General features: G+C 51.2%; 1 protein-coding gene across 1 annotated transcript in view; it reads right to left on the bottom strand.

Annotated features, from left to right (window-relative positions):
• Positions 1–364: 364 nt before the first annotated feature.
• LOC116510210 (short transient receptor potential channel 2-like) overlaps positions 365–23,431 on the bottom strand; it is a 36,512-nt gene continuing 13,445 nt past the window's right edge. Inside the window, exons 8-19 of the mRNA XM_032219680.1 lie at positions 16,945–17,637; positions 15,065–15,277; positions 13,752–13,916; positions 11,754–11,928; positions 10,663–10,866; positions 7,877–8,039; positions 7,520–7,612; positions 5,003–5,195; positions 3,846–3,973; positions 3,387–3,456; positions 1,756–1,888; positions 365–834 (exon numbers count right to left, since the gene is read on the bottom strand). Coding sequence (XP_032075571.1) covers positions 365–834; positions 1,756–1,888; positions 3,387–3,456; positions 3,846–3,973; positions 5,003–5,195; positions 7,520–7,612; positions 7,877–8,039; positions 10,663–10,866; positions 11,754–11,928; positions 13,752–13,916; positions 15,065–15,277; positions 16,945–17,637 — 2,700 coding nt within the window. The remainder of the gene's footprint in view (positions 835–1,755; positions 1,889–3,386; positions 3,457–3,845; positions 3,974–5,002; positions 5,196–7,519; positions 7,613–7,876; positions 8,040–10,662; positions 10,867–11,753; positions 11,929–13,751; positions 13,917–15,064; positions 15,278–16,944; positions 17,638–23,431) is intronic.

Here is a 23,431-nt window from a genome sequence, read left to right as displayed (position 1 = left end):
TGGAGATCCTCCCAAACTGTCCTTCCTCCTCCAGAAGCAAGAAAAACCAGAATAAACTGCGAGAACGCAACTTCTCCTCCTCCTCCTTCTAAGTCAGTGTTTCTCAACCTTGGTGACTTTAAGTCCACAGGACTTAAAGTCGCCAAGGTTGAGAAACACTGTTCTAAGTGCATTTGCAAGAATAGCACAACTACGGAAGGACCTTCCTACGGAGGCGTCCCGGTGCAGTCGAAGAGGGCACCCACCCCTTTTGGGGGGCCCAGGGAAACCTCTGGGAAGGAGTCTGGATTGTCCCCCCCCCCAAGGAAGGCTACTTCGCAAAGCACGTGGCTTCTGTGGTGGTCCTTTTTCAAGACTTGGCGGCTCAGGATTCTGGTGGCTGAGCTACCTGGTCTTCGGTCTCCTCCTGAGGCTCGTAGTCAGGAATGACCGGCTCGGCCTCCTCCTCCTCCTCGGCCCCCAACATGTCCACCACCTCCTCCTCTGCCTCGCCCCCCACTTCTTCCTCCACCCTGGCCTCCGTTTCGGCCTCCGCCTGGCCCCCCGCCTGGCCCTCCTTCTCCTCCCGGAGCAACGGCAGCGCCCCCTCCATGACAAGGGGCAGGTCCTGGTGCACCACCACCTCCACGGGGGAGCCCTGGCCGTCGCCCCCCATGTCGGGCTCGTAGTTCTGGAAGCTGTTGCGCACCTTCATGATGTACTTGCGCAGCACGCTGGCCCCGTCCAGGGGGTTTGCGGCCACCCCACCGGTAGTCACCGACTGCCGGAGGTGCTTCATCTCCGTGTGGAGACGCACCACCGACTTGTTCAACTCGGTCAGGCGGTTCCCCAGATCTGAAAGGGAGAGAAGGAGGGAGGTGGTGGGCACTGAAGAAGGCCCAGGCTTCGTCTCCCATCCCAGATGCAGCCCCCCCACCCAGCTAATCCCCCCCCCAACAAGAGGTCACCTATGGACACCCAACACCCCCCCCCCCGCCCCAGAGAGTGGTGCCTCGGCCAAGAACCGTCCCTCCATTTGAGTCCCGGAGGAAGGGACGTTTCTCCCAGAGGAAAGGGAGAAAGACAGGCAGTCCTTGACTTACGACCACAATTGGGACCAAAATGCCTGCAGCTAAACAAGACCGTTGTTAAGTGAATCACTCCAGTTGTTAAGTTAGTCACGCAGTTGGTAAGTGAATCTGACTCTCCTTTGCTTATCAGAAGGTCGCAAAAGGGGGCCACGTGACCACCCCCACCCCCAGGGCACTGCGGCCGTCATAAGTGTGAGTCAGTTGGCAAGTGAATTTTGATCACGTGACCAGGGGAATTCTGCAGCAGTGTGAAAAGCGGTCATAAGTCACTTTCTCCGGTGCTGTTGTAACTTCAAACGGTCACTAAACGAACCGTCGGAAGTCAGGGACTAGCGTGGTCCCTTGGGGCAGCCGTTCTTGGAGCAGGTGGGAGGGGAGTGGGGGGGAGAGGACGGCCCAATGGAGAAAGCGAGGATGGAGGATGGAGGCTGGGCAGGTGGGGGTGGCCGTGGGGTCCTCCCCTTCCCCTCCCATCTGGAAAAGGATGGGCTCCCCACCCTCCACCCCCCCTTGGAGGAGCAGCCTTACTCCTTACTTCTCTGGAGGCTCCCAAGGGAAGACCAGGCGGCCTTTTCTCTTCGAAGCAACCAGGCCTCCAGCCTTGGGCTAAATCAGGGGACCCCGAACCCCCCAAGCAGCAGCCAGGTGCAGGCCACAGCCCATCCGGACCTCCCCACCCCCTCACCTTTCCTCCGGCTCTCCTCCAGCTCCCTCCTGGCCGTGTCGATGTAGCGCTGCACCAGAGCCTTCAGCACCTGGCGCCGATAAGACAGGCGGGTTTCCGTCCGGCCGCCCCCCTCTTCCACCGAGGGATTGCTCTGGGAAGCCAAAGGGCATAGCAAGCTCATTTGATGGGCACCCAGGAAGCAGGCTGGAAACACAGCCAGGAGCTCTGGATTCTATACAGTTCCTGCATAACCATTCCCCCGGAATCTTCCCTCCTTTCTAAACTTTATTATTATCTCATTTATTCAGATTTACACAAAACATACACACTAGTTTGTGGTATCTGAACTTGGTTGCGTTCTTGCTGGATGTTGCTTGCTCTCTGTTTATATATAAATAGCCTGCTTGCAGAGAGAAAGTCCCCCACCTTCTAGCACTGATGCTGTTCCCTAGTTGGGTCATGAAATGTCTGCAAGAAAACAGCACAGCTCAGAGAGCACCAAGCAATAGCAATAGCAGTAGACTTATATACCGCTTCATAGGCCTTTCAGGCCTCTCTAAGCGGTTTACAGAGAGTCAGCATATTGCCCCCAACAATCTGGGTCCTCATTTTACCCACCTCGGAAGGATGGAAGGCTGAGTCAACCCTGAGCCGGTGAGATTTGAACCGCTGAACTGCTGATCTAGCAGTAGCCTGCAGTGCTGCATTTAACCACTGCGCCACCAAGGACCATACAGACCTCCCTCTCCTCCTCTCTTCTAGCACTGATGATGTTATCTACTCTCCAAGAAGACCACCAGAGAGCATCGAAGGCCCCTCAATCTTCTCTCTCCTCCTCTCCACAACCCGTTCTCCCTTCTAGCACCGACGATGTTCCCTAGTTGGGTCCTGAAACGTCTACAAGGAAAATCACCACACTCAGCCAGGAGCTCACAGTTCAATCCTGAGCTGTAAATATTCCCTGTCAGGTAATGAGGAATTAATAGCTGCCAACTGGTGTAAGGTTGTAAGCTGCAAGCTGATGCAATGAGGATGAATCAGCAATATAGGTATAGCCAGTTTAAGACTCTGATCCAAACAAGTCATTGACCATGTAGGTGGCCATTAGAAGGCGTTTTATCTCGTCGTGTATCTCCTTTCTCTCCTTGTGTGCACAGCTGAGTGGTAAGAGATTTACCTACCAGGTGTGTGTCTGCATATATTTGTATATAAACCACTATTCATTCTCTAAAGCAGTGTTTCTCAACCGTGGCAACTTGGAAGATGTCCGGACTTCAACTCCCAGAATTCCCCAGCCAGCGAATGCTGGCTGGGGAATTCTGGGAGTTGAAGTCCGGGCATCTTCAAGTTGCCAAGGTTGAGAAACACTGTCCTAGACACTTCCCCATCTTCAAGTTGCCAAGGTTGAGAAACACTGTCCTAGACACTTCCCCATCTTCAAGTTGCCAAGGTTGAGAAACACTGCTCTAAAGGCGCTGTGTGTGCTGTGTGCTGTGTTGTGCTCCTGGATTCATCTCATACCAATAGACACGCTGCTCTGCTGATTCTCTTTTATGGGTAACTCAGAGTGTAAAGATTAAGTGGGAGCCCGTGCTCAGAGCCCCGGAGGCGGCCAATGTGCCTTCGGAAAACCTTAGAGGGGAACTTACAATGGTGTTGATCGGGGGATATTTCTGGCTCTTCTTTCCTTTGTGGCAGCAAATGAAGCGAAAGGAGCCTCTGGGAAGGGAGGAATCGGGAGAGAGATGAGTTGGCACGGAGGCCTCTGAGCCAGACCAAGAAGGAGAGATTGTTGCACCCAAAGGAACCCCAGGATGGTGGGTTACAGGTTGCATCATCGCTGCCCCTTTCCATGATGCCAATGTGGGGGGGGGGACACTCTTAACCCCAAAGCCCCCCCCCGGAGGTTCTGCTACAGTGACCCAAGTGGGCTTCCCAAAGACCCCCTCCCCAGGGCTCCATGCGTTACGCCTGGCTGTGCTAGAATCAAGCCAGTAAGATGAGCCCTGTGGCTTGCGGCTCATGTCCTCTCTGCCCCACCCGGGGAGACGTGGGGCTGGGAACCGCTTCAGAGGAGCGGGCTGACCTCTTCCGCGCGCCCCCCATACCGGATGGCGTAGAAGATGGACTTGGGCGTCGGGATGATGTTGAAGGGAACCGGCAACGTTAATCCTTCCCTGAAGAAGGACAGGTAGAGCTTCGAGCGGGCAAATTTCCACTCTACGTCGGCGTCATTCTGTAGGAAAGGAGGGAGGTGGGATGCCCGTAAATAAATGAGACACGGGGGAGGAGAACCTCTCAGTTTGTAACAGAATAACGGAAGGGGCCTTGGAGGTCTTCTAGTCCAACCCCTTGCTCAAGCAGGAGACCCTAGACCATTAACAGAGAAACTATGGCATGGCGTGCCAGAGGTGGCACACAGAGCTCTCTCGGTGGGCACGCCTGCCAACGTCATCGCATGCATCTTCACGGTTGCCGGAGTGCCGGAAAACGGCCTGAAAAACGCCCTAAAATACCAGGTCTTTTCAGGCCGTTTTGGGGGGCTGTTTTCCAGGCCATTTTTTGGGCATTTTCATGCATTTTTTTCAGGCTGTTTTCGGCTGTTTTGGGGGCAAAAATGGCCTGAAAATGGTCCAAAAAACAGCCAAAATGGCCCAAAATCTGGCATTTGCATGCTGGTCTTCGGGTTTCCGGTTTGGGCACTTGGTGCTGAAAAGGTTCACCATCACTGGGCCATTCAGAACAAGGGAATCACAGAGCTGGCAGGGACCTCGGAGGTCTTGTATTCCACCCCCTGCTCAAGCAGGAAACCTTATATAGCACAGTGTTTCTCAACCTTGGCGGCTTTAAGTCCTGTGGACTTCAACTCCCAGAATTCCCAGAATTCTGGGAGTTGAAGTCTACAGGACTTAAAGCTGTGCTGGCTGGGGGATTCTGGGAGTTGAAGTCCACAGGACTTAAAGTCGCCAAGGTTGAGAAACACTGTTACAGCATATCATTGAACAAATAGTTGTTCAACCTCTTCTTAAAACCTCCCGTGTTGGAGCCCCCACAGCTTCCGGAGGGAAGCCCCTCCACCCTTTTAAATTTACTTTCCAGCCTCCAGCCGGAGCGAACTCTCCACGTTTAATGTTAGAGCTGAATTCTCAGCCAACATGGCTGTTGCTCAGCCTTCAGAGAGGCATTTAGGTCCAGAGGTCCATCTCCCTGGTCTCCCCTGGATAAAGTCCAGGCTCCCCCCCACCCCACCCCGAGGAAGACTCGCCTCGATCTTCTGGAAAGAGTTGGTGATCATGGCAATGAGCATGTTGAGAAGGACGACCACCATGACGATGGTGAAGATCCCATAGAGCACCTGGCCCACCATCTCAGCCACGAAGAACTCGGGCATGTCCACCACGTTGTGTTCCTCCATCCCCATCATCGTCCAGAAGAGAAACTGGAAGGTCTTGTTGAAGCTACACGAGAGAAGAGTCATCTTGGAGGTCCATGGTTCCATCTCCCCGCAAACCCAGGTGAGTAACCAGCAGGGCTGCCCCCAGGACCGAGCCGAGGAGACTTTCCCCCCGGAAGACCTTTATTCTCCTAACGCAGCCAAGGATGGATCTAGGAAAGGGCCTTCTGAGCACGGGCAGAGGGGATCTCCAGCATGCCAGGTGGCTGGCTGAAGGGCCCTGGGTGGGCCCGGAGACCACAGTTCAAATCCCACCGAATGAGCTTTGGGAGGGGTCCTAGGCCGGCCCCTTCCTCTTCGGGCTTCTCTTAACAATTCCTAGGAGGGGAACCAGAGAGGGGAAAGAACACCAGACCCCTTTCCTGGTGGGCTTGCGGAAGAAGGAAGGCAGGTCAAAATGTCACCCCCCAAAACCCGTCCTATAGCCTTGGGTGGGTTTCAGAGGGTCTGATTTTAATGGAGGAGGAATTTGGGTTGGAAGCTTCAAAGGGTTTCTGAATTTCATGGAGATGGTAGAGGTAAAAATAGAGGTAGATAAAAGTGGAGGTAATTAGAGGTAAAGGTACAGGTGAATGGATGAAAAGATGATAAGATGATAGATAGATGATAGAAGATGATAGATAGATAGATAGATAGATAGATAGATAGATAGATAGATAGATAGATGATAGATAGATAGATAGATAGATAGATGATAGATAGATAGATAGATAGATAGATAGATAGATAGATAGATAGATAGATAGATAGATATGATAGATAGATAGATGATAGATAGATAGATAGATAGATAGATAGATAGATAGATAGATAGATAGATAGATAGATAGATGATAGAGATAGATAGATAGATAGATAGATAGATGATAGATAGATAGATAGATAGATAGATAGATAGATAGATAGATAGATAGATAGATAGATAGATAGATAGATAGATGATAGATATGATAGATAGATAGATAGATAGATAGATAGATAGATAGATAGATAGATAGATGATAGATAGATAGATAGATAGATGATAGATATAGATAGATAGATAGATAGATAGATAGATAGATAGATAGATAGATGATAGATAGATAGATAGATAGATAGATAGATAGATAGATAGATAGATAGATAGATATGATAGATAGATATGATAGATAGATATATAGATATGATAGATAGATAGATAGATGATAGATATAGATAGATAGATGATAGATAGATAGATAGATAGATAGATAGATAGATAGATGATAGATAGATAGATAGATAGATAGATAGATAGATAGATGATAGATAGATAGATAGATAGATAGATAGATAGATAGATAGATATGATAGATAGATAGATATGATAGATAGATAGATAGATAGATAGATAGATAGATAGATAGATAGATAGATAGATAGATAGATAGATAGATAGATAGATAGATAGATAGATAGATAGATAGATAGATAGATAGATAGATAGATAGATAGATATGATAGATAGATAGATAGATAGATAGATAGATAGATAGATAGATAGATAGATAGATAGATAGATAGATAGATAGATAGATAGATAGATAGATAGATATAGATAGATAGATAGATAGATAGATAGATAGATAGATAGATAGATAGATGATAGATAGATAGATAGATAGATAGATATGATAGATAGATAGATAGATAGATGATAGAGATAGATAGATAGATAGATAGATAGATAGATAGATAGATAGATGATAGATTAGATAGATAGATAGATAGATAGATAGATAATGATAGATAGATAGATAGATAGATGATAGATATAGATAGATGATAGATAGATAGATAGATAGATAGATAGATAGATAGATAGATAGATAGATAGATAGACAGACAGACAGACAGACAGACAGACAGACAGACAGACAGACAGACATTCAGATAAATAGAGTAATGGATGGATGGATAGATAGATAGATAGATAGATAGATAGATAGATAGATAGATAGATAGATAGATAGATAGATAGATGGATGATAGATAGATGATAGATAGATAGATAGATAGATAGATAGATAGATAGATAGATAGATAGATAGATAGATAGATAGGGATATGCTTAAGTGATAGATATGGAGAGATAGAGAGATAAAGATGAATAAAAATGAGGAATCTGATGAAGAAAGATGGACTTGCCCCATTCATTCATTCATTCATTCATTCCTTCCTTCCTTCCCCTGAACTCCTTCCTCCTTCAAGGACCCTCCTGGTCTACTTGGGCTCAGCATGCTGGCTGAGTCCTGGTGTCCCCACCCAGTCCTGGCCTCCCCTCCCCAGACCCACCAGGGTCCTTACCTTCCCAGACGCTCCGATGACGGATAATGGACATAGATGTTGTTCATGCCACAGAGGAAAGCAGTCAGGATGATCATCATGATGAACATGAATCTGAGGAGAAGCCAAGAGGAGATCAGGCCCAAAGGAGGCGCCCTCCTCCTCCTCCTCCTCCTCCTCCTCCTCCCCCAAACACAGGCAGGGTCTGTGGGACCATTCCTCTGGAAACGCCTCTCCCCGGGTTCCTCACCCCCTTGCCCTAGCACCCCTCCTAAGAGGCCTTCTCCAGGTTGGGGAAACATCTCAAGAGCTTTCTAGGTCCTCCTCAGACTACAGCAGGGGCCCCGAGTCGGAGGAAGGTTCCTCCGGTGCCCGTACCGAATCATGTCGTCAATCATCTTCCCAATGGAAATCTGGAGCGTCCCCAGGGTCTCGTGGGCAGGGAGGATGTAGGCCAGGCGCGTGAAGCTCAGCATGCTGGTGACAGCAAAGAGCACCTCGGCCATGAACTGGGGGTCTTCAGTGTGCCAATCCGGCCGCTCTGTGGAAGAAGGAAGGTCAGACATCGGGATCTATTGGCTCAGTTTGGCCTCAGGCGGGCTCCGGTCTGAAGCCCTGAACTCCACTTCATGCAGCTCTCCGATCCCTCCAACCCAGGAAGGGACCGGAACTCCCTCGAGTGGCCCCAGTGAGGCCCCGCTTGCAATCCTGCACCCGATTCTGGTCACCACAACACAGAAAAGATGCGGAGCCGCTAGAACAGTGCTTCATGAGCCAAGGTGGCGCAGTGGTTAAATGCAGCACTGCAGGCTACTGCTAGATCAGCAGGTCAGCGGTTCAAATCTCACCGGCTCAGGGTTGACTCAGCCTTCCATCCTTCCGAGGTGGGTAAAATGAGGACCCAGATTGTTGGGGGCAATATGCTGACTCTCTGTAAACCGCTTAGAGAGGCCTGAAAGGCCTATGAAGCGGTATATAAGTCTACTGCTATTGCTATTGCTATTGCTATTCCCAAACTTTTGACATATGTGTACCCCTTCTATAATATTCGTAACGCTGAGTACCCCTCCTAAAAAACGCTGAGTACCCCTCATAACTACATAAAAAAATGTAGTTAATGATTTCGTGACCCGTCAAAACCGCGGTCCACAAAAGTGCGATCGACGAAAGCGCGCATTTGACGTCATCACAGCGCGAAGAAAAAAATTAAAAATTGAAATAACAATAAAATTAAAGCAAGCCGATTCACATAAAGGTAAGGGTTAGGGTTAGGGTTAGGGTTAGGTTTAGAGCGTTAGGGTTACGTTAAATTTTACGTTAAAGGTTAGCGTTAGGTTTAGCGTTAGGTTAAGGGTTAGGTTTGGGGGGGTTAGGGTAAGGTTTTCGCTTTATTTTTACATTTTTCCATCACAGCGCGATGTTTTCGTCGCACTGTGATGACGTCAAATGCACGCTTTCGTCGAGCGCGATTTTGTCCTCCGCGGTTTTGTGGTGGAACCAATGATTTTCACACTTTCATCCAGAACTTTCTGTAGATCAGCGGGCATCTTACGTGTTGCCAAAGCCTCTCTGTGTTATGCAACAGTGTGTGGATATGACGTTTGGAGCAACGTTTTGAATTCTTGCAACGAGTCCTTTATTAATTCCGACCGTACTTTTTGCTCCATCTGTGCTTATTCCAACACATCTATTCCAATCAGTTTTGTCCTCTTGCATAAATGTATTCATAACATTAAAGATTATCTTCTCCTGTTGTGATATTCCCACGGGATCCCCACCAAACTCCGGTGCAAAGCGTGTACCCCCACCAAACTCTTCCCGTACCCCTGGGGGTACGCGTACCACACTTTGGGAAACACTGCACTAGAACCATGATGGCCAAGCTATGGCACGCGTGGCAGAGGTGGCAGGCAGAGCCCTCTCTGTGGGCATGTGCGCCATCGCCAGCTGCTCTTCTGCTTTTGGGCATGCTGGCCAGCTGGTCTTTGCGGGCCCAGAGCCCCCGAAAATGGCCAAAACCCAGGTCGTTTTTCAGGCCATTTTGGGGGGCCTGAAAACGGCCCAAAAAGCACCCCCAAAGCAGGCACACGCATGCTGGCCAGCTGTTCTCTGGGTTCCCGGTGCACAGACACGCATGTGCCTTCTGGTCTGGGCCTTCGTGCCGAAAAGGTTTTCCATCCCTGCTCTAGAAAGAGGGCCGAGAAGAGCAGCCAGGAGGATGGGGGGACTGGAGGCTAAAACAGGAACTGGGCCTGGCTACTTGGATCAGAAGAAGGACTGGGGGGGGGGGGTTATGATCACTCTTCCAATATCTGAGGGGCTGCCCCAGAGAAGAGGGCACCGACCGATTCTCCAAAGCACCAGAAAGGAAGACAAGAAGCAAAACTGGTCAAGGAGAGAAGCCACCTAGAACTGAGGAGAAACTCCCTTGACAGGGAGGACAATTAACCGGTGGAACCGTTTGCCACCAGAAGTGGTGAGTGGCTCCATCCCTGGAGGCTTTGAAGAAGAGACTGGTCAGCCCTTTGTCCAGAATGACCGAGGGTCTCCTGCTTGAGGAGGAGGGGGCTGGATTAGAAACCCCCAAGCCCCTTCCACCCCTATTACTCTATGCTCTAAAAATGGACCTGCTCAGGTATGAAGGTCAGTCGGAAGACCCCTCCCCGTAAAGATGGGCAGCCCTTCCAGGACCTCTTTGTGAGGCCCACTGGAGACACCTTTCCCACCCTTGGGACTCTTCCCTCCAAGCTGCCCATTGAGCCCCATTGCTCTGAGGCACAAGGGAAGCCCTTGGGGTGGGGGGTGGGAGAGGGAAGACCTCTTTCGAGAGCTGGGCTTGGCCACAGGACTTCCTGCTTTCGTCGTAAGAATCCCCCCCCACATCCACTCGGCTTCTTCTGCAGCTCAGCAAGACAAGAACTTCAGTCTCCACCTTTGGTTTTGAGGGGTTTCTCACCTGAGCTCCCTCTGAGCTTCAGGGACAGCCAACCTTGACCACTTGAAGACTTCAGCTATGCTGGCTGAGGAATTCTGGGAGTTGAAGTCCATATGTCTCCCAGTGGCCAAGGTTGGACATCCATCCAACGGCGGACTCGCCATTCTACCCAACCACAAGGACCCAACCACAAGGACCCAACCACAAGGACCCAACCACATTGACTCACTAGCTTGGGTGTAATAGTAGCACTCCGGAGTGGAAGGCTGGATGTCCAGGCAGAAAACCTGCCCTTTGAGGTAGACCAGCAGCCTGAGCACAAAGGAAGCCAAGTACATGCTGAGGATGACGATGTCCAGGAAGTTCCACCAGTCCAGCAGGTAGCTGCGCAGCCCCTCGATCCAGACCTCCTTGCACTCAAACCAGAAGAAGCCTGAAGGAGGAGAGCGGTTGTGATGAGGATGGGAAGCCTCCGAAACACTTTGGGCTCAACAGCAAGAAGGCAACTGGACTGCAGGAGGTCCTGCCGGGCCTTCTCCACCAGCCCAACCCAAAGCCTCTTTCCTGCATCTTCAGCCAGGTTGGCTCTGGAAGGACGGGCTGGCTTCCACCTGTCCAAAATCTCCCACCTTCCAATTCCAGCTTCCCACAAAGCCCTACGACCCTCCAAAAGGCCCTCACTCCCCCCTTCCCCCACCCCATTGAGTTCTCTTCTGGTCCGGTCCTCTCCTCAATGCAAACGGTCCTCTCTTGTGGCCAGGAGGAGGCTGTTAAACAGGCCAAGCCATTTATCTCCCAAGAGAGCATCCAGAACAACCCTCCACATTGGCAGCTGAGGAAACCCATCAGATTCTTCCTCCCTCCTCCTCTTCTCCTCCTCCTCCTTATCTTCTCCCTCTCCCTCTCCTCCTTCTCCTCCTCCTATTCTCCTCCTCCTCCTCCTTATCTTCTTCCTCTCCTCCTTTTCCTCCTCCTCCTCCTCTCCTCCTCCTCCTCCTCCTCATCTTCTTCCTCTCCCTCTCCTCCTTTTCCTCCTCCGCCTTTTCCTTCTCCTTCTCCTCCTCCCCCCCCCAATTAGTTGATGGTGACCCCAACAATGAGAGTAAAGGATGTGATGGGCAGACAGAAGGTGATGAGGAAGTGATGCCAGGCCAGGCTGTCCGGCCACACGTGACCTTCCCCTTCTCCCCTTCTCCTAAGGGGAATCGAGAAGGTGCCCAGGAGAACCTCAACTTCCAGGAAGGGGCCTGACAGGTGCAGGAGGAGCAGGCGCCTCTCCCCTCCCTCACCCTGGGCTGGGGAAGGTGCTCAGCCGCCTACCTGTCACCCAGATCATGTGGAGGGACGTCTCCCACATGCTCTGGTTGCGCCCCTGGAAGGTGTCCTGGTGGTGCTCCAGGATCAGGGACTCCACCAGCAGGAAGACCAAGAACCAGACGTAGGAGGCCGAATGCAGCAGGAATTTGATCACCGGGATTTTCAGCATTTTGCCGAGCTGCAAATCAGGGAAGGAAGCAACCAGAAGGCGGCGGTCAAAAGCATCACGGAGGCTCCTCCTGGTCCCTCAAACTCCTCGCTCCTCAGCTGGAGCGTCACAGAGGCTCGTGGAGGCGTCGCTGGATGGTAAGGTGCATGCGCGTGCTGCGCTTGTGTGCGCGCGTGCTGCACGCATTCATGCCAGGCCCTGTACGGTTACAACGGGATCCGGACCCCACCACTGCTTCCATTCTTAAAATGAGGACCCAGGTTGCTGGGGGCAATATGCTGACTTTGTTAACAGCTTAGAGAGGGCTGGAAAGTAGCATATAGCAATAGCAATAGCAGTTAGACTTATATACCGCTTCCTAGGGCTTCCAGCCCTCTCTAAGCGGTTTACAGAGTCAGCATTATTTCCCCCAACAACAATCCGGGTCCTCATTTCACCCACCTCGGAAGGACGGAAGGCTGAGTCAACCCTGAGCCGGTGAGATTTGAACCGCCGAACTGCAGAACTAGAAGTCAGCTGAAGTGGCTGCAGTGCTGCACCCTAACCACTGCGCCACCACAGCTCATATAAGTCTTAAGTGGTATTGCTAGTGTTGGAATTTATTGTGGAATATATTTTTATGCAACAACTACAGTTGTGTTCAGCCAGTAGATGGAAGTGTTTACAGATATAGATATATAGATATAAATATAGATATAGATATAGATAAAGATAGAGATAGAGATAGAGATAGAGATAGAGATAGAGATAGAGATAGAGATAGAGATAGAGAGATAGAGAGATAGATAGATAGATAGATAGATAGATAGATAGATAGATAGATAGATGATAGATAGATAGATAGAGAGAGAGAGAGAGAGAGAGAGAGAGAGATAGAGAGATATATAGAGATAGAGATAGAGAGATAGAGTGATAGAGAGATAGAGAGATAGAGAGATAGAGAGATAGAGAGATAGAGAGATAGATATAGATATATAGATATATAGATATATAGAGATAGAGATAGAGAGATAGAGAGATATAGATATAGATATAGATAGAGATAGAGATAGAGATAGAGATAGAGATAGAGATAGAGATAGAGATAGAGATAGAGATAGAGATAGAGATAGAGAGATAGATAGATATAGAGATAGATATAGATGATATAGATATAGATATAGATACAGATATAGATATAGATATAGATATAGATATAGATAGATAGATAGAGATAGAGATATAGAGATAGATAGATATAGATGATATAGATATAGATACAGATAGATAAAGAGAATGTCTAACAGCTAGTGCTCTCTCAGCCCTCTGCAGAAGATGGATCACTGCAGTCTCTCAAAGTCTGCACCATTCAAGGCAGCCCCCAGTTCAGCTCCAAAGCTCCTTTTTCAAGAGCAACTGGACTTTCTGGGTTTCTGTGAAGAAGTTTTGCTTCTCATCCAAGAAGCTTCTTCAGCTCTTAGGTGAGAAACGGAATGTCGTCAAAGAAAAAACAAAGTCCTGCTACCTCTTGAGAAAGCCCCTTTGGGACAACCATCACCTGGATGACGGAGAATCTCCCTAGGCACCAGCTCAGCCTTCTCCACCTGAGGCCCAAGGTACGCCAGGACTCCGAATCCCAGCATTTCTGGGCAAAATGGCCACTGGATAGGAATTCTGCGATTTGCAGTCCCGCCACCCGCAGGGCAGGTGCCAGGGAGAACCTCACCCACTGGGTGTCTCGCATTCAAGCTGTTCAGAGAAGCCGCAGGTGCGATACACACACACACACACACACACACCATCCCCACACTTGCTTGGCCACGGTTGCTCAGCCCGAAAGTCCAGGGACCCACCTTGGATTTGGGGGCGAAGAAATAGGTCAGGGACAGGAACGGCATCCCCAGGAAGATGGAGAAGGAGACGAAGACCTTCCAGAGGCTTTTGCTGCCCCGCCAGCTGGGCAGGCTCCCACACCAGATGGACGACAGGACTTGCTGGCAGACGGGATGAGCCACGAACTGAGCCGGGAAGGGAAGGAAGGAAGGAAGGAAGGAAGGAGAGAGTCAGCTCCAGCAGCACCTGGTTCCCAGCTGGGTGCACCCCACGGATCCCAAAAGCAAACACAGAATAACAGAGTTGGAAGGGACCTTGGAGATCTTCTAGTCCAACCCCCTGCTTGAGCAGGAGACCCAAGAGGAGGGTTCAAAGCAGATGAGACCTTTTCCTGGGTAATATGGCCAGATCCCTTCCGTCCATCCTGACCCCACTGCAAGGCACCACAACACACCCTGAGCTCGGCTGGTTTTTTTGGCAGACGTTTCATGATCCAATTGGGCAACATCATCAGGGTTGCAGGTATAATGTAATACAATACATCGCCCTGAAGCTGTTCCCTAGGCAGGCAATGAAAGGTCTGCAAGGAAACCGTCCAGCTCAGAGAGTTTCAAGGACCCCACAGTCCTCCTCTTCCTCCTTCCCTTCCTTCCCTCCCCCCTCCCTCCATCCCTCCTTCCAGCACTGATGATGTTCCCTACTTGGGTCATGAAACATCTACATGACCCCACAGTCCTCCTCCTCCTCCTCCTCCTCCTCCTCCTCCCCTCCTCCTCCTCCTCCTCCTCCTCCTCTTCCTCCTCCTCCCCTCCTCCTCCTCTTCCTCCTCCTCCTCCTCCTCCTCCTCCTCTTCCTCCTCCTCCTCCTCCTCTTCCTCCTCCTCCCCTCCTCCTCCTCTTCCTCCTCCTCCTCCTCCTCCTCCTCCTCCTCCTCCTCTTCCTCCTCCTCCTCCTCCTCCTCCTCCTCCTCCTCCTCCCTGCTCCCAGATCCCACTCCATTCTAGCCCTGAAGAAGTTGTGGGGTGTGATCCTTGTGACGTAAGAGCAGCAAATGATTATGAACCTGGGACACCCCCCCTCCCTCTCAAATATTTCTAATTTACTGAATAGCCTCCCAATCTATAACTTTCAAACAGCTGGGAAGAGGAAATGAAATGAAATATTGTAAGAAGACATTCCCCCCGTGGAGTTTTGCTGCCTAAACTGGCCCCCGTCGTTGGATTCCCCAGTATTTTTTCAAATTCCTTCCTGTTTGAAAAAGAAAAGGGAAGCATAATATAAAAGAGAAACGGGAAGGAAGGCGGGGGGGGGTCTCCCTCCCTTGGGCCCCTCACCCGTTTCTGGTTGTAGTTGACCGCCAGTCGGAGCCTGGCCAAGTTGGGGATGCCCTCCTCGAAGGCCTGGTCGTCCATCCCGTCGTCCTCCTCGTCCATCTCGTCTTCCCCCAGCTCGTTCAGGACGGCCGTCACCTCGCTCTGGTTGCGGCACATGCCCAGGAGCTCAAAGGCAAACTCCTGGCACAGGTCCTCCAGCGCCAGGTAATCTGGCTGGGTCAGAAGAGAGGGAGGAAGCCCATGAGCCAGAGCTGCCCCCACCCCACGACGCCCCACGGCTCCCCTGCCTTACGTCATCACAACCCCCCTCCCTTCTAGCACTGATGATGTTCCCCAGATGGGTCATGAAACGTCTGTAAGAAAAGCACCACGTTCAGAGACCACCAAGGACCACACAGGTCTCCTCCTCCTCCTCCTCCTCCCCCCTCCCCCTCTCCACAACCCCCCCCCTTCTGTCACTGATGATGCCTATGGAGATTCTTCCATGTCTTGGTTCTCCCAAAGGTGCTTCAACAAGAGGCAACTTTCTTTGAAAACTTTTCACTTCTCTTTTTTTTTGCCCATTTTTTTTTATTTTTTCTCATAACTGTTATTAATAATATGTATTTATAACAATTTTCCCCCCTACTGTTGACAATATACTTGAAGATTGCTTTTTTAACATCCCACAGATCCATCTTATCATACAACGGTCCTACTTCTTCTTCCCTCCCTCCTTCTTTCCTTCCCTCCCTCCTTCCCCTTCCCTCCTTCCCCTTCCCTCCTTCTCTCCTTCCTTCCTTCCCTCCTTTCTTTTTTCCTTCTCTCCTTCCTTCCCTTCTTCCTTCTCTCCTTCCTTCCCTCCTTCCTTCCCTCCTTGCTTCCCTCCCTCCTTCCTACCCCCCTTTCTTCTCTTTCTTCTCTCCTTCCTTCCTTCCTCCTCTCCTTTCCCTTCTCTCCTTCCCTTTCCTCCCCTTTACCCTTCCCCTCTTCTTCCCATTCCTCCCCTCTTTCCTACTCTTACATTCCCTCCCATTCTTCCTCTGCCTTTCCCTTTCTCCTATTCCTCTCCTTTCTCCTCTCCTTCCTATCTTTCCTTCTACTCCTCCCTCCATCCACTCTATCCATTGTTGTGTTTACATATTCTCCTCTTCAGGGGATGTCCAGAAGCTTCCTGGGTGAGAAGCAAAACATCTTCAGAGCAAAGCCAGGAAGCCCAGTTGCCTCTTCAGAAGGCACCTTTGGCATAGCACTGATGATGTTCCCTACTTGGGTCGTCAAGCTCGGAAAACGCCAGGGAGCCTACGGTTCTCTGCTCTTCGTTAGAGTTAGAGAAGGGTCAACAGAATTCAAGGGGACGGACTTCGTTTGCTTGTGGCTGATACCTCATTTAACGCCTCCCCCGGTTCTGCCACTCCTTCCCCTACGAGGACTAATGGCTTGGCAACGTCCCACACTCCCCATGGCGGCCCTCCCAACAAAGGCCTGCAGCCATCTTTCCTTTTGGGCCTCAGGCCTGCCACACTTTCTATTCTTCTACTATGCCTTTTCTATGGTGGGAAAATGGGAGGTGGGGATTGTACAGAGTTAGATGCTATGTAGCCATAACAACATTCTTTCTAGAAAACGAAGGTCATCATCCTTTGTCTTTGCACCTCTGCACCTGACCGGAACTGGATGGGTGGAAGCTGCCAGCGTGGTAGTGGGAGACTGGACCATGGGATGGACTGGTGGGTGTGGGGGGGCAAGATCTTGAACTTTTAACTGGGTGGGGAAAACCGGGAAGCTTTCAGATTCAGGTTTTCCCAGATTGTGCCAACATGGCTCATAAAGTGGGACGTTTTGCCTCGGACTCTGATTCACTTTTGGATGCTATTTGGAACCCCGACAGAGAGAGAGACCTTGAACTCCGGTTCCTTCTTGGAGAGCCACTTGAGCTCCCGGCTGCGTTTGAAGGCGGTCAGCATGGGGTCCTCGCTGGCGATGGAGAGGTAGGCCCGGCTGGCGATGCCCTTGTAGGTGTTGATGCGGGAGAGCGAGAACTTGAGCAGGTCAAACTTCCGCCCGTTGGAGCAATCCAGGCAGGCACAGGAGACCTTGTGCGGCGGGGAAATGGTGTGGCCCTTCTTCATCAGCATGTCCACGATCTCGTAGAGGTCCTTCTCGCAAGCCAAGGTGAGCGGGGTCACCCCGGGGGCGAAACGGGAGTTGTCGATGGAGTTGTCGAAGAAGGCCATGGAGAAGGACTTGATGTCCATCTTCATGCCTTTCTCTTGGTCCAGCCGGTCCAGGAGCTGCTTGACCACGCTGGGCTGGTTGGTGTCCACGGCCACCAGGAGGGCCTCGTGGACCTGCCGGAAGTCGAACTTCACGAAGCGCAAGAGGGTCTTGGTGATCTCCACCCCCCCTGTGCGGATGGCCAAGTTGAGCGCCTCGCGCCAGGCCCGGTCCTCGCTTTCGTCCAGCTGCCGCAAGATCCCGTCGCTGACGTGCAGCATCTGCTGGATCTTAACCAGCTGCCCATCTTGGATGGCAGCCAGGAGACCCTCGGGGAACTTCAGCTTCTTGTTGACTATTTCCTTCCAGTTGGACGGCTGAAAGGAAGAAAGGAAGGACGCTCAGTGCACCGCATAAAAAGATTTGGGTGGATTCATGCTGCCTCTCTCATGAGAGATCCCACTGTCGTGGATCTCCAGTGGATCCCAGGAACTGTGGGGACACAGTGATTAGAGTGCAGGATTGCAAACTCTGCCCACAGTCAGGAGTTCGATCCTGGGGAGCCTCAAGATTGACTCAGCCTTCCATCCTTCCCAAGTTGGCCAAATGGGGACCCATATTGTTGAGGACAACAATCTCTGTAAGAGGGCTGGAAAGCAGGGGGAAGCGGCATATAAATCTACATGCTCTTGCTATTGGGAAGGGAGGGAGGGAGGAAGGGAGGGAGGGAGGGAGGGAGGGAGGGAGGGAGGAAGGAAGGAAGGAAGGAAGGAAGGAAGGAAGGAAGGAAGGAAGGAAGGAAGGAAGGACGGAAGGAAGGAAAAATGAGGACCCCGATTGTTGAGGGCAATCTGTAACTGCTCTGTAAACTGCTTAGAGAGGGCTGGAAAGCACCGTGAAGTGGCATATAAGTCTAAGGGTGATGGCGATCCCTCCCAGGTTTTGTCTGTTTTATGTTTTAACCGTTTCTGTCTTAATAATTTTTACAATGATGTTAAATGTCTTATAATCTTGGACTGGGAGCCGCCCAGAGTTGGCATTAAAGATGGGAGGCTACATAAATGTTTCAAATAAATAAATATAAATAATATACATGGAAACATACATGGAAATATGCAAATATAAATATAAATGCAAATATCAATACAAATATCAATGCAAATATAAATATAAATATAAATGCAAATATAAATATAAATGCAAATATGAATATAAATATAAATGCAAATATAAATGCAAATATAAATATAAATATAAATGCAAATATCAATGCTAATATAAACCCAGGTAGTCCTCAATATACAATGAGAATTGAGTCCAACATTTCTGTTGCTAAGCAAGTCAGTTGTTAAGTGAGTTTTGTCCCATTTTGCAACCTTTCTTGGCACCGTTGTAAAGCAAATCACAGCAATTGTTGTGTTAGTAATAAGGATGCTAAGGGACTCTGGCTTCCCATTGACGTGGCCGGTCAGAAGGTGGCAAAAGGGGATCACATGACCCCGAGACATTGCGACCGTCATAAATATGAGTCAGCTGCCAAGTGCCTGAATTTTGATCCCGTGTTCATGGGGAGGCTGCAACGGTCAAAATAAGAAAACTGCTCTTAACTTCCCTTTTTTAGGTGCCATTGGAGCTTCAAACGAACCGGGCGTGACTCAAGGACCGTTTCCATTGCGCCCCTCATGCCCTCTGATCCTCCCGGGGAGACTCTGCCCCAAAAGCTCCAGTAAAAATCCTGGGGACGGGAGCTAGAGAGACCCCCTCGGGCACGTCAACCTCCGGGGGGGGAGCTGCTGGGCTTGGGGCCAGTCCCCCCCTCTCTCTCCCGGGGCTGGCGTTGAGAGGAAGGGAGGAAAGTCGGACCTCCACTGTCCGGAGCTGTAAATGAGGAAGAAGCTGGAGGGGACTCCCCCCCCCAAACGTAAAGGCTCTGCACTTTCTGCACGCTTACTCTCCTCTCCCCCCCCCAATTCCCCCCCCTCGCCCTTTGCAGGCATCTCCGGGGGCTCAGCAGGGGAGCAGAGCGCTCATGGGGGAGGGGGATCGGCTATTGGGGGAGAAAATTGGGGGGGCGTTGAACAGCCACTCCGGACCCCTCGCATCTCTCCTGCTTTCGGGGGGGGGGCCTTCCCTTTTGGGAAAGACCCCGGGGTGGAGTGTGCGCACCGCCCTTGGCAAAAGAGGCGTCTGAAGAAGCGCGTCCCACAGTTCGTGTGTAAAAAGAGGGGGGGGACCGGTGTTGGGGAGGAGGAGACTCCAGGTGGGGGGGCCATGGGGAGGGGGCCACGAGCTGCAAGGAGGGCAGGTGGGGTGGGGGCGAGGCAGCCAGGAGAACGCCGTGGCCCCTTCGCCCCGGCTTGGCGTGCGTGGGGGTCTTCCAGCCGAGGATGCAGAGGGGGCTCAGCCCTCCCGCCCCGGGACGCCCCTCCAGGAGACGGCCGCCCCCCCCCCAGCACTCACCGAGATGCCCTCGTACTCCGTGGCCATGGCGCCCTCCCCGCGGAGGCTGGCCGGGGGGCTCCGGGCCCCTCCCGCCAAGCGCCCCTTCCCCGCCGCTCAGCGGAGCCTCCTCGCCATCAGCACCGCCGCTGTCCGCGCCCCGCTCTCGGCCTGAGCTGCCCCGACGGCCGCCGGGCTTGTTTTTCCTGCGCCGGGAGGAGCCCCGCAGCCCACCTGCCAACCCTCGGGGGACCGGTTGCCACACGGAGGCCCCGGGCGGAGGCATCTCCGGGGAGGGAGGGAGGGAGGCACAGGTGGCCGTTGGTGGCAGCCTGGCCCTTCCACGCCCAGCCGCCAGGAGGGCATCGCAGCGCCGGGTCTTTGTGCCAACTGCCCCCAGGGGCAGCATTTCTTTGGGGGGGGGGGGGAGGTCCCAAAAGTTTTGCTTTAGGAATAAAAGGAGCTCCTGGTGCCAGGGGAGATTGCAGGCAAGGCCGGAGGGTCAGGATGAGTCTTCCTCCTCTTCGGGAATCGCTTTCAGGAAAAGCTGAAATGTCTTCTTAGCTCTTCCCTTTTTGAAAGCTCTTTCCTGCTCTCCGAACTTGGTGGTTTTCTTGCAGACTTTTATTACACAAACTAGATAACATCATCAGTGCTAGAAGGGACTGAGAGGAGGGGGAGGAAGACTGTGGGGGTCCTTGGTGCTCTCTGAGCTGGGTGGTTTCCTTGCAGACGTTTCATGGCCCAACTATATAACGTCATCAGTGCTATAAGGAAGGAGGAGGAGGAGGAGGAGGAGGAGGAGGAGGAGGAGGAGGAGGAGGAGGAGGAGGAGGACTGTGGGGTCCTTGGTGCTCTCTGAGCTTAATGGTTTTCTTGCAGATGTTTTATGACCCAACTAGGGAACATCCTCAGTGCTAGAAGGCAGGGGGGTTGTGAAGTGGAGGAGGAGGAGGAGGAAGAAGAAGAGGAGGAGGAGGAGGAGGAGGAGGAGGAGGAGGAGGAGGAGGAGGAGGAGGAGGAGGAGGAGGAGGAGGAAAAGGACTGTGGGGTCCTTGGTGCTCTCTAAGCTTAATGGTTTTCTTGCAGATGTTTTATGACCCAACTAGGGAACATCATCAGTGCTAGAAGGGAGGGGGTTGCGAAGTGGTGGTAGAGGAGGAGGAGGAGGAGGAGGAGGAGGAGGAGGAGGAGGAGGAGGAGGAGGAGGAGGAGGACGATGATTGTGGGGTCCTTGGTGCTCTCTGAGCTTGATTTTCTTGCAGATGTTTCATGTCCCAAACTAGGTAATATAATCAATGTTAGCATCCTCTCTAGCCCTGATAATGTTCCCTAGTTGGGTAATGAAACGTCTCCCAGAATACATCCCAGCTCAGAGATCCCCAAGGACTCCTCATTTCAGCCCTGGGCTACGAATCTTTTATTCAAACATGAAGTTCCATGAAAACGCAGCCATGCTGGTGGTGGGTATGACTCTGCTTGCTGCCCAGAGGTTGGGGCCGAGCCCTGGGGGCCCTGAACATGTACGAAGGGCCAGAAGACCAGAAAGCTTTGGAGTGAACATTTCCAGCCTAGTCTAAATCAAGAGCCGAGGTGGCGCAGTGGTTAAATGCAGCACTGCAGGCTACTGCTAGATCAGCAGTTCAGCGGTTCAGATCTCACCGGCTCAAAGGTTGACTCAGCCTTCCATCCTTCCGAGGTGGGTAAAATGAGGACCCAGATTGTTGGGGGCAATATGCTGACTCTCTGTAAACCGCTTAGAGAGGGCTGAAAGCCCTATGAAGCGGTATATAAGTCTACTGCTATTGCTATTGCTAGTCAAGAATTTTAAAGAGAGCCCGGACGGCCATTTCTCTGGAGTGGTATAGGATTTCCTGCTTGAGGAGGGGTTGGACTAGAGGACCTCCAAGGTCCCTTCCAACTCTTGTTATTCGGCTATTCCCCACATTCACAGCCGTGGCTTTTCCCGGATGGAAAAAGAGGGCTCTCGTTCTGGAAGGGTTTTGTCCGCCCCCTCCTTTTAAAAAGCATTTTTTAAATTATTTTCATGACAAATAGGACTGTATCAGCTGGGTGACTTTGGGCCCCTCCCTCCTTGTCAGCCCAGCCTACCTCACAGGGTTGTTGTTGTTGTTGGGAAAACAGGAGGTGGACGGTGTGTTCACCACCTTGAGTGCTTTTTGTAAAAATAATGAAAATGGGAGGTGTGTGTGTGTGTGTTTCTGTACATCAGTGTTTCTCAACCTTGGCAACTTGAAGATGTCCGGACTTCAACTCCCAGAATTCCCCAGCTAGCGAATGCCTGTCTCTCCCTTTGTCCCTTCCTTTCTTCTCTCCCTCCTCCTTCCTTTCCTCTCCCTCCCCTTCTTCCTCTTCCTCCCTCCCTCTTTCTCCTTCCTTCTCTTTCCCTTCCTCCATTCTCCTTCCTTCCCCCCCTCTCAGTCCTTTCCCTTTCCTTTCCTCATCTCTCCCCTCCTCCCTTTCCTCTCTTCCCTTCCTCTCATTTTTTCTTCTTTTTCCCATTGTGCCTTCCCGGCTTCCTCCTTCCCCTTCCCTCTTCTCCCCTTCCCTCTCCTCAACTTCCCTTCATCCTTTTCTTACTTTCTCCATTCCTTCCTTTCTTCTTGCTGTCCTCCTTCCCTCCCTCTCCTTCCCTTCTTCCCTCCCTGGCTGGGGAATTCTGGGAGTTGAAGTCCGGACATCTTCAAGTTGCCAAGGTTGAGAAACACTGATATAAGATATATCTCATAGATATAAGATCAACAGATAGAAGAGGGAAGGGGCCTTCGATATGCTCATCACCGCCTTGAATTGTTTGTAGAAATAACAAACGCAGGAGACAAATGCTCACCACCACCATGGAGCCTAAAATGCCTGTTGCTAAGTGAGAGTCGTTGAGTGAGTTTGGTTTCCACTTTACGACCTTGCTTGCCACCATTGTTAAGTGAATGACTGCAGTTAGCAACACGGCCGTTAAGTGGATCTGGCTTCCCCCACTGACTTGGCTTGTCAGGAATTCGCAAAAGGGGATCGCATGAATCTGGAACACTGCGCCCGTCGTAAATGTGGGTTGGTTCCAAGCGTCTGAATTTTGATCATGTGTCTGTGGGCGCGCTACAACGGTCGTAAGGGTGAAAAATGGTCACGAGTCGGTTTTTTTCCCCAGTTGTAACTTCGGTCGCTAAATGAACTGTTGTAAGTCGAACTGTTTACTTCTACATAAGTAAATAGATAAGTAAAATATAAACTCTCCCCTGAACGGATCTCAGCTCCGTCTGCCTTCTGGGAGAGGCCATTCTATCGCCCGAGGTAGAAGTGGTTCGCCACAACCTTTTGTTCTGGGATCTCCTGGTGGTCCCCCATCCTGGACCATCCAAGCCCTCCTTCCTGAGCCACCAAGCTCAGATGAGAATCTCTTCCACCGTGGGAGGATTTAGGAGAGACAAGGCAACTCCACTCCCGGCGCCTGTTGGCTCCAGAGGTTCAGGGGCTGGCCTAGGAAACCAGGAGACGGGGAGTTCTAGTCCTGCCTCAGCATGGAAGCCAGTTGGGTGACTTGGGGGCGATCCTACAATCCTAGATTCATGAAGGGGCCTTGGAGGTCTTCTAGTCCAACCCTTTGCTCAAGCAGGGGGCCCTATGCCATTTCTGGACAAATGGCTGCCTTGTCTCTTCTTGAAAACCTCCAGTGATGGAGCATTCATAACTTCTGGAGGCAAGTAGTTCCCCTGG

Source organism: Thamnophis elegans, chromosome 6 (assembly GCF_009769535.1).
Source record: "Thamnophis elegans isolate rThaEle1 chromosome 6, rThaEle1.pri, whole genome shotgun sequence".
Classification (NCBI taxonomy): Eukaryota; Metazoa; Chordata; class Lepidosauria; order Squamata; family Colubridae; genus Thamnophis; species Thamnophis elegans.
Note: the sequence above shows the minus strand (reverse complement) of the source record. Positions and strands in the feature narration are given on the sequence as shown.